General features: G+C 37.6%; 1 protein-coding gene across 50 annotated transcripts in view; it reads right to left on the bottom strand.

Moving 5' to 3' along the window:
* Window positions 1-1144: 1144 nt before the first annotated feature.
* Window positions 1145-15230, bottom strand: part of MYBPC1 (myosin binding protein C1) — a 99768-nt gene continuing 85682 nt past the window's right edge. For 12 of the 50 annotated variants that reach the window (XM_081595537.1, XM_081595538.1, XM_081595500.1 and 9 more), the window contains 7 exons: window positions 12087-12226; window positions 9159-9318; window positions 8028-8164; window positions 6123-6309; window positions 4201-4259; window positions 2631-2673; window positions 1145-1419 (listed from right to left, as the gene is read on the bottom strand). In XM_081595537.1, coding sequence (XP_081451663.1) covers window positions 2668-2673; window positions 4201-4259; window positions 6123-6309; window positions 8028-8164; window positions 9159-9318; window positions 12087-12226 — 689 coding nt within the window. In that variant the 3' untranslated portion in view covers window positions 1145-1419; window positions 2631-2667. Of the gene's footprint in view, window positions 1476-2630; window positions 2674-4191; window positions 4260-6101; window positions 6310-8027; window positions 8165-9158; window positions 9319-12086; window positions 12227-15230 lie in introns of all 50 variants that reach the window. The other 38 variants (XM_081595540.1, XM_081595505.1, XM_081595523.1 and 35 more) reach the window with 8 other exon arrangements.

Below are 15230 nucleotides of genomic sequence, written 5' to 3'. Positions count from 1 at the left end.
TTGCCTTATTCCAATGTTTCTTGGAACTAGTAGGGTTTTTTTCCTACTTCTGCATTAATCTAGATGAAAACATTCACCAAGCTTTCTTTTAAAGTGAGTAAATGAAAAAAATAAAAGTGAGTCAATAGTGTAATTCTTTAAAAAATTTTAATGAATGTTTCATATCCCAAAATAATCTTTCGTAAATTCCTGTGGTATATCATTTTTCTTTAATGGAATGAAATTTAAACAAACTTATAGGAAAGTTAATAGCAATGACAGCTTCTGATACTCTCTGTTCTTTGCAGTTTCAAAATGGACATCTTCTTCCTTATGGGAACTTTGCAGTGTATAAGTACTCTTAATATGAGGAGATACCATATGTAGAAAACAGTAACGGTGTGGTACATTACTCTCCCTCTACTCCACTCCCCGAAGTGAAACTTTCTCTGCAGTATCAGGAAAGTGAAGGACATTGTTTATAATACAAATGTTTCTTGGCATCTAGATTTTGGAAAAGGCTTTCATCAATTTGAATAGATGCCAGCAGCAAACTAAATCTGTAACTGCTCTGTAGTCTACAACAACTCTCCATCACTGTGACGAGGTATTTTGGCAGGAACTCAGGTGGATTTGGCCAGGATGCTGTGCCAGAGACATGATTTGGGTCAGGCCTGAGTTTGGTAGCATCCTGACTCCTAGCCTGTGTCCTTAGGTCTGTCTGATCATGCAACCCCAAACACATAAACAAATACTGTATCATTTCATCATAAATAGTTCAGATTTATTGTACCATTTATTGAATACATTTTCCCTTCTGTTGAGAAAACTTGTCTGAAAGACTTCAAGAAAGTCTCATAGTGAATTTAAATGGGGAAAAAGGGCACAGATCCACTGGAGTTAAGTAGGGTCATAGGAAATAAACAACTCTTCTTTGCTTAGAAAAATTTCTTAGATCCAGAGAAAGATAGGTTTTAAGATTACATTGCTGTTTGTTGTATATATATATATATATATTTTTTTTTTACTCTAAGGGGGAAAAAAAAGCTTTCAGAGTCTATTATGTTAAGCTAAGATAACTGTTTCTGCTTATTCTATAGCTTGTGTTTTTTGGAAAGTACAGTGACCAAGCAAAGACAACAATGACCAAAATGCTAACTTCAAATGAGATTTTGTTTGCAATTTTTAATTAAGCAATCTGTGCAAACATTTTTTTTTTCTTCAGCATCAGGAGGAAAAAAAACGACCACACTTGGGAGCCTGGTGGAAAAACAGAAATGCTTTCTCATTGCAACCCGATTTCAAAGCAGCGGCGTGCAGAGAGGCAGTGCCCAGGCCCTTAGTATTCCTCAGGGTTGCTTGAGTGCAAGTCTCGCAAATATGAATCAATTATGTTAGGAGGCACACCTTGCAAGAGGAGCCTGCAGAAGGAAAGGCCACCTAGAAGGGATAAGAAGGAAAAAGCAAAGTCAAAACTGTCTACACGTGAAAAATCCCTGAAACGAGATCTCTCGACTAGCTGCCTGCAAATGTGACTAATTATGTTTCAGTTAGTTACAAAGATTCATTCAGTCCCTTGGAAATCTTCTCTTGGGTTTAGTACATTTAGAATCTAAAACACTCTGCATTGAGAAGGAAAAGCAAGTTCCCTGCAGATGCATAGCAGTTTTTTTTGTTCCCTACTATTATTTGTTCTTGGTTTAAATTCCTAACTAGTTGGAGAGTGTTTATTGCCCTTTGCAAGTTTTTGAGATTCCTCTGTAGAATGATTTCAGTGTTCTGACTGAATGGCAGAATAAATGCAAATCGTGTTATGAGTCAGTAGGAAGAACCTTTTCCAGTTTGTTAATGTTATTTTTAATTAAGCACAAAGAGCTCCCATTCAAGCACATGGGAGAAGAAAAAAGGGACTACTCTTTTAACTTTGGCTATTCACACACTGTCAAAAGTGCAAAAATTGGAAATATAGTAAAATCTGTCCAAGAGTAAAATCTGTAAAATAATAAAATTAAAATTAAAAACTTAGTAAAATAGTAAAATCTGTCCAGTACCTTCTGAAGGTGAGAGAAACACCTCTTAATATTTCATACTTACCCTCCATGGTTCTGAATTGCATTTTAAAACTAAAAGTATCTTTCATGAGAGATCCCATGAAACCACAAAAACTCATGGTCCTTTAGAAAAGTGTTTAACTACTTGCTAACAAATTCACGTCCAGACAAAAACAGCATGCCATTTGAACATTCTTAAAACTCCTTTAATGCAAATTTGGGAAAGTCATTCTCCTTTTTTTTAAAAAAAAATCAAGTCACATAATTGGTAGAAATGATGCCACTTATGTACATGTCCATTCCTTGATGCAAAGCGTTCAGAATGCTTGGGTATCACTCATTTTCATCTACATTAAATGCTTTCATTCATGCTCTACTGCATTCAACAACTTGCTTCATGTCAACAGAAGATTGTTGTGATGAATAAGTACTAGCCGTTAATGTCAAGATACTGAAATACACATTACAACTACAGTGTTAGAGATTTTAAAGAGTCTATTTTCATTGGATTACATAATGAAAATCATGCCATACTCCACAGGCTTTGTATGGCTTATGACAGTCATAAGCTTCATATGCCAAAACCATATGAAAGCTTACCTTAGATGATAGTATACATTCAAAAATCCTTACTGTGCTACAACTAAGGAAAAGAGAGAGAAAGAGAGAGAGACGTTGTAAGCATTAATAAAGTGCTAAAACCAAAGTTGAGTACTTGATGGAGGAAATTATGGTCACGATTATGATGAGGTGATTTCATTAATCCTTAGTCATGTGAAAAGTATAGGAAAATAGAAGCGCATGGAATGAAGGGCAGGGATCCAGTCACTTCAAAAAGATCGTTAATAGGTAAAACATTTATTAATAGGCACAACCACTTTGCCTGAACAGGTGGCAAAGCCAGTTTGACTGTAATGTGAATAATTATAGGAACAGCTTCCAAACCATTAGCTAAAAAAAAAACAAAACCCTACAACATATATATATTGTGTTTTTCAACAAAAGAAAAACAGGGACGATAGACAAAGCGTTAGTGTACATATATATATGTTGAAATTCTAAAAGGCAAAATTATCAAGCAGATTTAAAAATTAAACTACTCTATAACACTGTATTCTGAACTGACTATATATTGGTTTAGCCAAAAAGTTCATTGGGTTTTTCCATAACAGTTTAGGGAAAAATCTGAACAAACTTGTTGGCCAACCCAATATGACTGCTCTAAATAAACACAAGGCTTAAAAAAAAAAAAAAAAAGGCTAGAAAGTGACTATACATGCAATCTACAAAACTTTAAAGAAAGAATCCAATTCTTTCCTCTTTTGAAAGCTGACATTATCTTTAGGAATTCAGAAAGCTAACATTGTAAACTCAGGCATGGGTCTACGTCATTAGGGTTTACATGAGGTTGCTCATCTAGCCCTGAAGAACTCCTTAATTCACTCTTCCAAATGGGGCTCAATCTATACATATACTGCAGGACCCACTTACCACTTAACATATTAAGTAACGGGGTCTAGAATTTTCTTTCCTACGTTCATGAATATATGAAATAATCTTGGTCCCATGAAAATATACAAAATGTTCAACAGATAGATGGATTACAGATACTCTACTAGTATCTAGAAGTTTTCACTGGACAATCTTAAATATGGAAGTTTCCAAGTATTGGATCCTAATATTCCAAACATTTTTTATTTGTGTCCTGCCCCCACCGCAAATACACAGAACACTTTTTCTACAGCCTAACAAATGTTCAATTTTCTGAACTTCAACATGAATCTAACAAACCTACACTGGATGCTATCTTAAAGGAAGAACATATCTTTCTGCACTTGAAAATGAAAGTATTAAAGAAACGTCATTGGTTCCTGAATTCTGGTACTCATATCTAAAATGAGGACATCATCTAATGTGGCTTTTTGGCTTTATTTATGGGAACCTGTGGTATGTTACTTGGTTTTCCAACAAAACATATTCCTACATTACCTAATATCCTTGAATAATTTGGCCTTCCTTGTTCATGGCATAATCACTGTATGCCATGAGCTGCTAAGAAACATAATTAAAAGCAAAAGAGAAAGACAAGCTTTACATGCAAAGTGCGATTTCATGTAAGAGGAATGGAACAGAAGGAAGAAATATCCAGTGGGGTATGAACTTGTAAAACCTGTTGCTGCCCCTCCAGGAAGACTGGTTGTCCAGGGGAATTTACTCCTTGATAAATCACTGCAGAATTAGAATATTTGCACCAGTATTTATTTATTCTCAGTTGACATTCTTACCTTTTTTTTGATTAATTTGATTAATCAAATTAATTTGATTCAAGTCACGTATTATCAGATAACAATCTGACGACAAACAATCTTGGCTTTACTTTTAGGACCAAAAGCTTTTACCAATATATTACAGTTGATAGCTTATTATGAATTTATATACTAGAATACATTATTTGTGTTACAATTTATTATACAATTACCACAAAATATAGCATTTATAGATGCATAAAATTATTCACTTATGGAGGACCCCAAACGTTGAACCATTTATGAAACCATCATTTTATATCATTAGCAACATTAAGCTATTTTCAGAGCATGCAAATATAGTCTCAGGTTTTTCATTTTTGAGTTCTTGTCTTTTGGGTGTTGGAATGTAAGTAGCAACAATACCTTGGAACTAATTAGGAGTTTAGAAATCAGATGTGTTTGCATTGTGACCTTTATTTGCATTTAAAGCTAATAAATAGCTAAAAGAACAACATTTAAATTTGTATCCAGTATCTCAATAGAAAGGTTTAAAAATTTCTAAGAATATTATATGCTTTACATTTGAGAGGAAAAAAAATTTTTTTAATTTCTATCAATTTTGCATCTACTCTCCTGTATTATCTAAGGATGGACAAAAATCATAAGAGAAAGAACAGTGATTTTTTTAAAGTTAGAGAAGGAAAAAAATGTTTCAAGAAGTTTTTCCACTATATTTACACTAGATTTAGGAATTAAAAAACTCTTTCGTTGTTGTTGCTATCGTTTACATAAATACCTTAAACATTTACTATCATTTTTTCTAAAATAGATATTTGTAAAGTCATATCTGACTTTTAGATTATAATTTCTCCATTATAGAGAGGTACAAAAAGTAAAGACTTTGGTTGTTATAAAGCGGCAATATAATACAATAACATTAGCATCATGTCACCCGTTAACTCCTAACAGTGACTCTGACAGGTGTAGGAGTCTTTATGGTGTCCCAAAATAGGTACTGATTGTCAAGAAAAGTATTTCAGCATAAAACTTATCCTCAATTAATATGAAAATTGATTAAGATGACAATTACACTGAGACTTTTCTACGACATCAATTTTTATGTCTTTTCTTGGTTTACTTTAGTTGCAACACTTCTGAAAACTAGTATAAATGAAACGTATACCTCCAAATGGAAATTCTCTAGTGAGATTTTAAAAGAAGTGGATTATGTGTATGACAAATTCTACATTTAGAGCAGGAAATGGCAACCCACTCCAGTATTCTTGCCTAGAGAATCCCATGGACAGAGGAACCTGGTGGGCTACAGTCCATGGGATCTTAAAGAGTTGAACACGACAGAAGCGACAGAGCATGCATATTTGTAATATTAAATACTAAATTAGCAAATTTACATATATGGAAAGTTTCACAAAGATAGTAAACTAGTTAAAAATAGTGTAAACTCCTTAATTGCAGTTTTATCAGTGAGTTTTTACATTTATCTAAGATGGACTACATCATGAAATTAATACCCCTTGACTTGAGTCATTGTTACCATGCTGTGCACATAACACAATTCACTGAAATTAATAGTCCTTTAGATAACAAGAATTGCAAAAGATGAAAATAAGTCTACTTAAAAAATCAAGTAGCTGTCACAAATAAAGTGAATGCAGAATGTAAAAATGTCCTCTCCCTGGATCATATCAGCCGCTCCCCCCCCCAACCCCCCACTTCCTAGCCTATCCCCAGAATGCTAGCAAGCAATCTGGATTAGGTAGTAAGGATAGTAATTAAATGATTTTCTTTCATTTCGGTCTACATGAGATCTGGGATGTCCTACCTTTCACCTCCAGTTTGCATTCGATCTCCACCGTCCCGAGGTCATTGACTGCTTTGCAGCAGTAAGTGCCCCCATCATAGGGGCTGGGCTTGCGAATCTCCAGAGTACAGACCCCTTGGTTGCTGAACATCCTGTATCTTGGATCATCCTTAATAGTAACTTTGTTCTTCATCCAGGTAATTTTGGGCTGAAGATGGAAGCAAAATAGGTCAAAACATATCTGTGCTAGGCCTGGGGTAATAGACCATCCAAGCCAGTGACAGAATGTTAAAATGTGGCTTAGAAAGAAAACACTACATCTGAGAAGAATCCATGTCAATTTAGGCACTGATTCTCTTCAAATTAAATTCTACTTAATGCTTGGCCAGGAAGCAAATGAGAAGTTTCGAAGAAACAGCCAGATTTGTTTAGAGGACAGCCCTGGGGCGATCTTCCCAAACAGATTCAATTACATTTAAATTCCATCTACATGTCTATGAGATTGACTCATCCAGGAGCATATATATCGCTCAATGTTTTTCGAAGAATCCCTGTAAAGTGTCATCACCGGTCAATTTTCTTTACGTTTTCCCCGATACGCTTTTCTAATTTTTCACAGGCTGCTTAACCCTCCTCATTATTTAATCTCTCTTCTGTCATCTGTTTTCATCATCTGGTGGCAATGGATGGACCTGCTCCAATCAGATAATCCCAGATCAATAATGATCCAATCACCCAGGAAGGCTACTCCATTCTGCTACACCAACACTAACTCTCCTTTCCATTCTCACACTGTCTTCTCTTCCTTTCTGTAAACACACACTCTTGCCTCTATTTCTTAAATGATTTTGTCTTGCTCAGACCCAAAAGACAGCACTTCTCAGTGTCCTCATCATCCTCTTCCTCCTTCCACCTTTCAAATGGGCATATTCCCTGAGGCTCACATCTTGGTCCTTGACATTTCGCTTCACTTCTCTCTTTCTTCTGATATTCCTTTCTAGAGTTTCAGCTCCAAGGGCTGGGATGCAGCAATTCCATGCTTGGGGCACCCAAACCAAGAGTCACAGCCCTTGCCTTTCTCCCAAGCTCCAGTGATGTTCTTCTCTCCTCCTGGTCATTCCCACTTGCATGTACCAACATCACCTCCAATTAAATATAGATTTAGCATCTTCTTTGCATCCTCAGTCTGGCTTCTCCCTTTGACTTCTCTATTTCTGCTCTTGGTATATGCTGGAAAAATATCACCGTTTGCAATTTTTCCAAACTCTAGGGCACTTGCTCTCAGGCCACCGAGGCTTAGACAGCTCTGTGGGCAACATTCATTAATGTGCTGTTCTTTTCAAATGCCAACAACATGTAACATGTTCGGTCAGATGCCATCTCTCCTTCCTGGTGCTCTGTACCTTTATCACCATACATTTTGTATTCTGCTTGCATTATAGTATCATCATTTGCTTTACACTACTACAGGACACTTGATAAATCAGTTATCACCACCTAATTTTTCAGATGACACAATATTACTTCCATCTCCTTACCTCTCAGTTCTTTTAAAAATAAGTGGTTTGCTTTTTCCTTAGAAAATATTCCTTAGTTAGTAAAGAAACATATTTTTATACATTTAAATAGTGTCCTTTATTACCCGCCAACATTACCGCCCTCCATGTCCCATCTCTCTATCCCAGAAAACACACACACACACACACACACACACACACACAAATTGAGCAGTTGGAAAGTCAGTTTATATTACTGTAGGGTTGGCCAAAATGTTCGTTTGGGTTTTGCCATAAGATGTTATGGAAAAACCTGAATAAACTTTTTGACCAACCCAATACTTAGAGTTATAATATAGCAAATATAAAAGATGGAGTTTGGAGTTAATTCTTAAATTTAACTAATCTGATTAAAGGAAAAAAATGGTACCTTAGGATTTCCTCTCACACTGCAGTTCAGGGTAGCATTGTAACCAGCTACAGCATAGGTGTTGACCAATGGCTGAGTAAACATAGGTGCCTCTGTAAAATCAAAGTCTTCATACACTGGATTTTTGTAGATTTTGCCTTAAAAACAAGCATTAAAAATAAGCAAGTTAAAAATATTATCCTTGGCATATTTGACTACGATAAAAACTTCCTTCAGTTCAGTGCATGCTCACGCTTTCAGTCACTCAATTACATCTGACTCTTTGCGATCCCAAGAACTCCTGCCCACCAGGCTCCTCTGTCCACGAAATTTTCCAGGCAAGAATGCTGGTGTGGGTTTTTCTTTGCTATTGTAATATTTTTTGCTAATTAAAAGTTTTAGTCAAAAAAAAAAAGAATACAGGTGTGGGTTGCCATTTTCTTCTCCAGGGGATCTTCCCTACCAGGGACCGAACCCAAGTCTCCTGCATCTCCTGCGTTGGCAATCGGATTCTTTTACCACTGTGCAACCTGGAAAGCCCCGCCGAGCTTAGAAAAATATGTAAAAACATGAATGAAGGCCACAGGACATTCATTTGGAAAGGTACCAATTACAACCAATCTCACATGGGACAGAAAGCCAGAGAGCCAGCTGGAACCAAAATAAATATTGGGAAGCATTCAGTGTCTGGTGTCTTGCTCAACAATGTGTTTTAACCTGAATGTAATGAGGAAGGGCTGGAAGGACATTATTTATGAGGAAACAAAATGATGGGGGTGGAATCCAACTTCTCCTTTCATTACAAAATGGCTCTCATAAGTAGCATCCTCGAAGGTGTCCAGGAATAGAATAACCCAAGCTCTCGAAGTAAATGGTGACTTTTTCCTATTCCTGTGATGTTAGTCATTGAGAGACCCACTGTCCAGATGTTGGAAGGAATGAAATTATGTATGTTAAAAAATGTAATCATAATACAGTTTTCCTTAAGGTATTTTACTTGTAAGATTAAAATTTTAGTTGGACACTCTTACCACAGTTTTGAATGGGTGTTTATGATTTCTTATTCCTTTTGCCACAACTCTTTTTCTTTCTTTCTTCTGTCTCATCACTTAAAACTAAGGTTCACAGATGTCCAGCCCACTCCCAACTCACCATCCTTGGCAATCACGGCACTCTCTTTTGTCATTGTTGCATCTTCACTGAGGCCACACATGTTTTCAGCAAAGACCCGGAAGTAATACTCGTTTCCAATGACCAGTTCAGTAATGGTGGCACTGGTTCGGTGATAATGCTCAATAACAGTGAACCACTCCTAAAAAAACAAAGATAATTTAAGGAAAATCACTTTAAAATACACAGCTATTTCAACTGTTAATTAGAATAAATAACAGGGATGTTTCATTAACTAAAAGAAAAAAAAGCACTAATTTTTTATTGAGGGTGACAGAAATGTATATTTAATTTAATACTTTATAATTGATTTATACTTGACTATGTAATTTAATATTCATTTACACATTAGATTCATTTACCCGAGATAATGATGGAAGAAATTTTCACATAATGAGCTGTGGGGATGTCATTCTGGCTTATATGTGGTTTAACTTAAAATTGATACTAACTAGAACAGCCTGCTTTGTGGCCTATTAAACATACATTGTACATCTGCTTTAACCATTTAAAAAAAAGCATGTATTGCCTGGAAGTAAAGAGTGTCTCTTTTGAAAATCCAGATAAGTGCCTCCCTTCCTGGGACATCAATGCTGGTATACGTTCCATGATAAAGCTCCCTTCCCAAGCACCAGAGTCATACTGATGCTGAATCACGAGAGGAAAGTTAACATCACCCAATCAATTTGCCTAATATTATTATCACAGGTTCTTCCAATTCTTTGCTCAATTATTACCTCCTCCCTAACTGTTTACCCTCCTACCACTCCACTTTGGTCATAGTTTTTCACCTTGACCTGGCTTAGTTTTCTTCACAGCACTTGTTACCTTAAATATATCATGCATGTACTTACTATTTCACTTGCTTTTTCACTACATTCCCCATTGCAATGGATATACAGTGATGGTAAAAATGTACTTTTCTTCTCATCCCTTGTATCTCCAGTGCCTTATCACAGCACCTGGTATATATATAGTGGGTAGCATGCACAAAATTGAATCCTTGAATGACTGAGTGAGTTAAAGTTACGTTATTCTTTCTTTTTTTTTTAATTTTTTCCTCACCATGTCAAGAAATAAAGTGGCTTCAAAGTTTATCTTGCCACTAGTAGAAAACCACATTGTACTACATATATTTAGTACCACTAATTGAGAAAATACATTTCCTGACCAAAAAACTCTTAAAGGAAAAGGATTTTTCTTGCAATGTTTAGGGCCTCTGATCTCTATTTTAAAGACACCCAGAAACTGTAGTTATGTCCTCCTTAATTTTCAAAGCACTTTATGCACACCTTTATTCCAACATTTATTATATTTTTTAATATTTGGTTTATGCCTTTATTCTTGCTTACACTATGAGTGCTCCAAGAGCATGAGTTGTCTATTTGTTTTTGATCCAGCAGCTAGAACAGCGCTCAGCAAATAGGAAGTGAATGAATGCGTGAATGTGCTGGCATACATCATGAAAACAATGTTTATGGAAGATATAAAGGACTATAGAAACTTAAGTGAAAAACAGCATCTGTAGACACAGTGAGACAGTGGTGTGGTGAGCTCCTGGGAAGTGCACTGGGCACAGCGAGCGTTTTCAGGTCTGTAGGTCTGCTGAAATGCACCAGAAACACCACGGTGAGATGTTGGGGTTCCTCCCCTGTCAGCAGGCAGAGCTGAGACCCGTGAAGCAGCAGCAAAGTCCTGGCTCACCTGGACTTGACTAGATATCTAAGAAGACAAATGCTGGCCAGTGTGGTAGGGATGGAGCAACTGGAGGAAATGCGGTACCCCTGGATTCATCACCAGTATCCAGACAAACGTCCAGCGAAGAGCCCTTTTCGCTAAGGAAATCCAAAATATTCAATATTTTCCTTGCAAAGTCACCCACTGATCTAGCTCTCAAGCTATTCGGGTTTGGCTGAAAGATGTCTCTTTAAATGCCAAATCTTATTTGTCATGTAGCACCCACCCAGAAGTGTGGGGAAAGACAGGCTAGAAATAGTTTATGAAAAGGAAAGACTTGAAATCTATTCCTGTTACTTAGGGTGCTCTTTTCATCCCTCTCCCCTTGTATTAATCTAGTGTGACCTTATAACCTAAGTTCTTACTGAGATCTACTAGTACAAATACCTAAAGACTTCCTGTCAATATTATTCAGTATGATGTTCTACTTTTCCTATGAGAATGGATAGTAGCTCCGTGCCATTCTGTGTAAAACATTCATTTATTCATTCACCGACTTACAGACAGGGGAATGGTGGGTGTAGTGGATCGATTCTGGTCAGAAAGACCTAGGTTTTAACATTTAAAATCTGGTGATTACCAGCAATTCATTTAACCTTTTGAGACTTAATATCCTCATTTATAAACCATAGATAATAATAATTCACATTCCAGTTGATTTGCTTCTTGAATACTCTAAGCTCTTTCCCTCCTCAGGACCTTTGCATATTCTGTTCCCTTTAGAATCTTTCTTTTCTAACTGGTATCTTTTTTTTTTTTTTTGAGACATCAGTCTATGGTATCCAACAATTATTTTACAAAGAGAAAGAAGTTGCATGGGTGCAAATTTGAGCCAGAATTCAGAGTGAGTAAATATTTGCTGAATGAACAAATTTAGTGAATTCTATTGAGCATTCTATTGTCTTAGCCTCTTGATAAACAAGCAAGGTAAACTTCACTGTCCTTATTTTACATATGAGGGAAATGGAAATCAAAGAGGTCATGTATATGTGGTCTCAGGTGGAAATTCAAGTCCAGCTCTCCATGGCTCCTAAGGCCTTACGCTTCCCACTGTGCCATGTCACTTCTCCATGACCCTTGTGAGTTCTCACCAAAGAGGACTTCATGCCTCCCCCTTAACCTCTGATGAACTATGATTTTGCTGCTGCCGTACCAGAGAAAGCCAGACCTTACCATGCTCTTCTTATCAGCCTTCTGGATCGTGTACCCTGTAATGGCAGTATTTCCATCATCCCTTGGTGGGGTCCATGATAGAGCAACATTTTCTCCCCAGACATCCTCGATCTTCACAAGTTGGGGTGGACCCGGACGGTCTGTAGGATAAATTCATGGTGTCACTGTGAGGTCACTTTCCCCCTAATCTAGACCTTGTTGTAGGAGGGTATTTAAAATGTCCTTTCCTTCCCATCCTAAAGAATAGCAGGGAGAGATAAGAAAGCCTTCCTCAGTGATCAATGCAAAGAAATAGAGGAAAACAATAGAATGGGAAAGACCAGAGATCTCTTTGAGAAAATTAGAGATACCAAGGGAGCATTTCATGCAAAGATGGGCTCAATAAAGGACAGAAGTGGTATGGACCTAACAGAAGCAGAAGATATTAAGAAGAGGTGGCAAGAGTACACAGAAGAACTCTACAAAAAAAGATCTTGATGACCCAGGTAACCATGACAATCACTCACCTAGAGCCAGACATCCTGGAATGTGAAGTCAAGTGGACCTTAGGAAGCATCACTACAAACAAAGCTAGTGGAGGTGATGGAATTCCAGTTGAGCTATTTCCAATCCTAAAAGATGTTGCTGTGAAAGTGCTGCACTCAATCTGCCAGCAAATCTGGAAAACTGAGCAGTGGCCACAGGACTGGAAAAGGTCAGTTTTCATTCCAATCCCAAAGAAGGGCAATGCCAAAGAATGCTCAAACTACTGCACAATTGCACTCATCTCACATGCTAGCAATGTAATGCTCAAAATTCTCCAAGCCAGGCTTCAACAGTATGTGAACCATGAAATTCCAGATGTTCAAGCTGGATTTAGAAAAGGCAGAGGAACCAGAGACCAAATTGCCAACATCTGTTGGATCATTGAAAAAGCCAGAGTGTTCCAGAAAAACATCTATTTCTGCTTTATTGACTACGCCAAAGCCTTTGACTGTGTGGATCACAACAAACTCTGGAAAATTCTTCAAGAGATGGGAATACCAGACCACCTGACCTGCTTCCTGAGAAATCTGTATGCAGGTCAAGAAGCAACAGTTAAAACTGGACATGGAACAACAGACTGGTCCCAAACTGGGAAAGGAGTACATCAAGGCTGTATATTGTCACCTGCTTATTTAACTTATATGCAGATTATATCATGCGAAATGCCGGGCTGGATGGAACACAAGCAGGAATCAAAATTGCAGGCAGAAATATCAACAACCTCAGATATTCAGATGACACGACACTTATGGCAGAAAGCGAAGAAGAACTAAAGAGCCTTTTGATGAAAGTGAAAGAGGAGAGTGAGAAATTTGGCTTAAAACTCAACATTCAGAAAACTGAGATCATGGCATCTGGTCCCATCACTTCATGGGAAATAGATGGGGAAACAGTGGAAACGGTGACAGACTTTATTTTGGGGGGCTCCAAAATCACTGCAGATGGTGACTGCAGCCATGAAATTAAAAGACACTTGCTCCTTGGAAGAAAAGCTGTGACCAACCTAGACAGCATATTAAAAAGCAGAGACATTACTTTGCCAACAAAAGTCTGTCTAGTCAAAGCTATGGTTTTTCCAGTAGTCACATATGGATGTGAGAGTTGGACTATAAAGGAAGCTGAGTGCTGATGAATGGATGCTTTTGAACTGTGGTGTTGGAGAAGACTCTTGAGAGTCCCTTGAACAGCAAGGAGATCAAACCAGTCAACCTGAAAGGAAATCAGTCCTGAATGTTCATTGGAAGGACTGATGTTGAAGCTGAAACTCCAATACTCTGGCCACCTGATGTGAAGAATTTACTCATTGGAAAAGACTCTGATGCTGGGAAAGATGGAAGGCAGGAGGAGAAGGGGATGACAGAGGATGAGATGGCTGGATGGCATCACTGACTTAATGGACATGAGTTTGAGCAAGTTCCAGGAGTTCGTGATGAACAGGGAAGCCTGGCGTGCTGCAGCCCATGGGGTCACAAAGAGTCGGACACAACCGAGCAACTGAACTGAACTTCCTTCCCATATTTCCACCCACAATTCTTCTGCATTCTTCTTCTCCAGAGAACTGCAATGCACTCCATCTTAGCTTATCTGCAAATACTTGACTTTCATCTTCATGGAAAGAAAAAGTTTTTGTAAAGGAAACTTAAATGAAACTTCTAACCTCATTAACCATCCTGCAGGGGCCGACGACTGGCGATGAATCACAGGCTACTCTGCCTAATGGAATGGTAAGCTCACACTGGACTTGAAATCTTAGAGTCTACCTGGGCTGTGAGACTCCAGCTTTTGGTGAGAGGCCCAAAACCCACAGCCTGTGAGAGGGGTCTCCTGCTGTACTAAAAAGGCATCTTTAATGAGAGTGAGGAAAACATGCTTCCTCTGCCATCTCTCCCTTCAAGATTCATTGGTATTTATCAAGTGTTTCCATTTTATGGAAGTAAAATGCATTCATGAGGAAGTAAAGTCTTTCTTCACTTTATTTCTGCATCATGAATTTCTGTGACCTCTGACCTTCCAGTAAGTTGCAGTAACATTCAGAAAGGCCAAAAGTTAAGAAAACTAAGCTTTTTTTTTTAAGGTCCCCTAAAAACAAAACAAAACAAAACAAAACCTTGCACAGAAGTGCAAGGAAAGACAATAATATTATGTATTTGTATAGCATTTCTTAATTTTTTCAGGGAAATTTCACATCTGTTATCCTCTGCAGTACAAGCGTGATCCTTTCTGTCCTGAAATATTCTTCAGGTATTAAAATGCAATTATAGTTATTTCTGTTTGTTTTTAGTTGCTAAGTCATGTCCAACTCTTTTGTAACTCAATGGACTGTAGCCTCTGTCCATGGAATATCCCAGGCAAGCATACTGGAGCAAATATTTACCATTTCCTTCTCCAGAGGATCTTTCTAACCCAGGGATAGAACCTGTATCTCCTGCATTGCAGGAGGATTCTTGCCATTGAGCCACCAGTGAACTGAACTTCCTTCCCACATTCCTTATAGTTATTTCTACATGAAATGTCAGATTGAAAAGAGTAAATATCAGAGTGTTTCCTGGTCATGTTTTTCTCTTTTAATCAACATTTAACAAGCAGTCTTCATGGGCTCCCAGAAGGAAACCACAGTGA

This window comes from Giraffa tippelskirchi, chromosome 4 (assembly GCF_054371585.1).
Source record: "Giraffa tippelskirchi isolate mGirTip1 chromosome 4, T2T-mGirTip1v1.2.pri, whole genome shotgun sequence".
NCBI lineage: Eukaryota > Metazoa > Chordata > Mammalia > Artiodactyla > Giraffidae > Giraffa > Giraffa tippelskirchi.
The sequence above is the reverse complement of the archived record's forward strand: the minus strand, read 5'-3'. Positions and strand labels throughout refer to the sequence as shown.